General features: G+C 44.4%; 1 protein-coding gene across 1 annotated transcript in view; it reads right to left on the minus strand.

Moving 5' to 3' along the window:
- The window catches only part of LOC119588139, a 40,789-nt gene that overhangs the window by 8,419 nt on the left and 32,001 nt on the right, over positions 1-369 (minus strand). The window contains exon 28 of the mRNA XM_037936845.1: positions 104-277. Within this exon, the coding sequence (XP_037792773.1) occupies positions 104-277 (174 nt within the window). The remainder of the gene's footprint in view (positions 1-103; positions 278-369) is intronic.

Genomic DNA, 369 nt, shown 5'->3' on the forward strand with positions numbered 1-369 from the left:
ATTTGTATGTATGAGTAATATATCATCTTCCAACCAACTTCGCAATTTGTTCTCCATGAGCTTTACAGACACTGATTACCAACAATTAGAAATGAGAGATTACCTCCTGCGAGCGAGATGACGAAGGAGGCGTGGCCAGGGTGATTGGCAGGCTGGTAGGCCACGACAGGTCGTTTCGAGGTCGTCTTGAAGCTAAAGTAGAGGCTTCCTTCTCTCCAGCCTGGTACCTCTAAGAAGCTCGAGGGGTTGGTGAAGCTTACGGTGTGTTTGGCAGAAGCTTGAGAGAAAAGCAAGGAGAGGATTATTAAACTTGATTTCGATGCTGGTCTGACAGTATTTTTTGCTAGTATTTACATTTTTTCCTCATCT

This window comes from Penaeus monodon, chromosome 23 (assembly GCF_015228065.2).
Source record: "Penaeus monodon isolate SGIC_2016 chromosome 23, NSTDA_Pmon_1, whole genome shotgun sequence".
NCBI classification, from domain to species: domain Eukaryota; kingdom Metazoa; phylum Arthropoda; class Malacostraca; order Decapoda; family Penaeidae; genus Penaeus; species Penaeus monodon.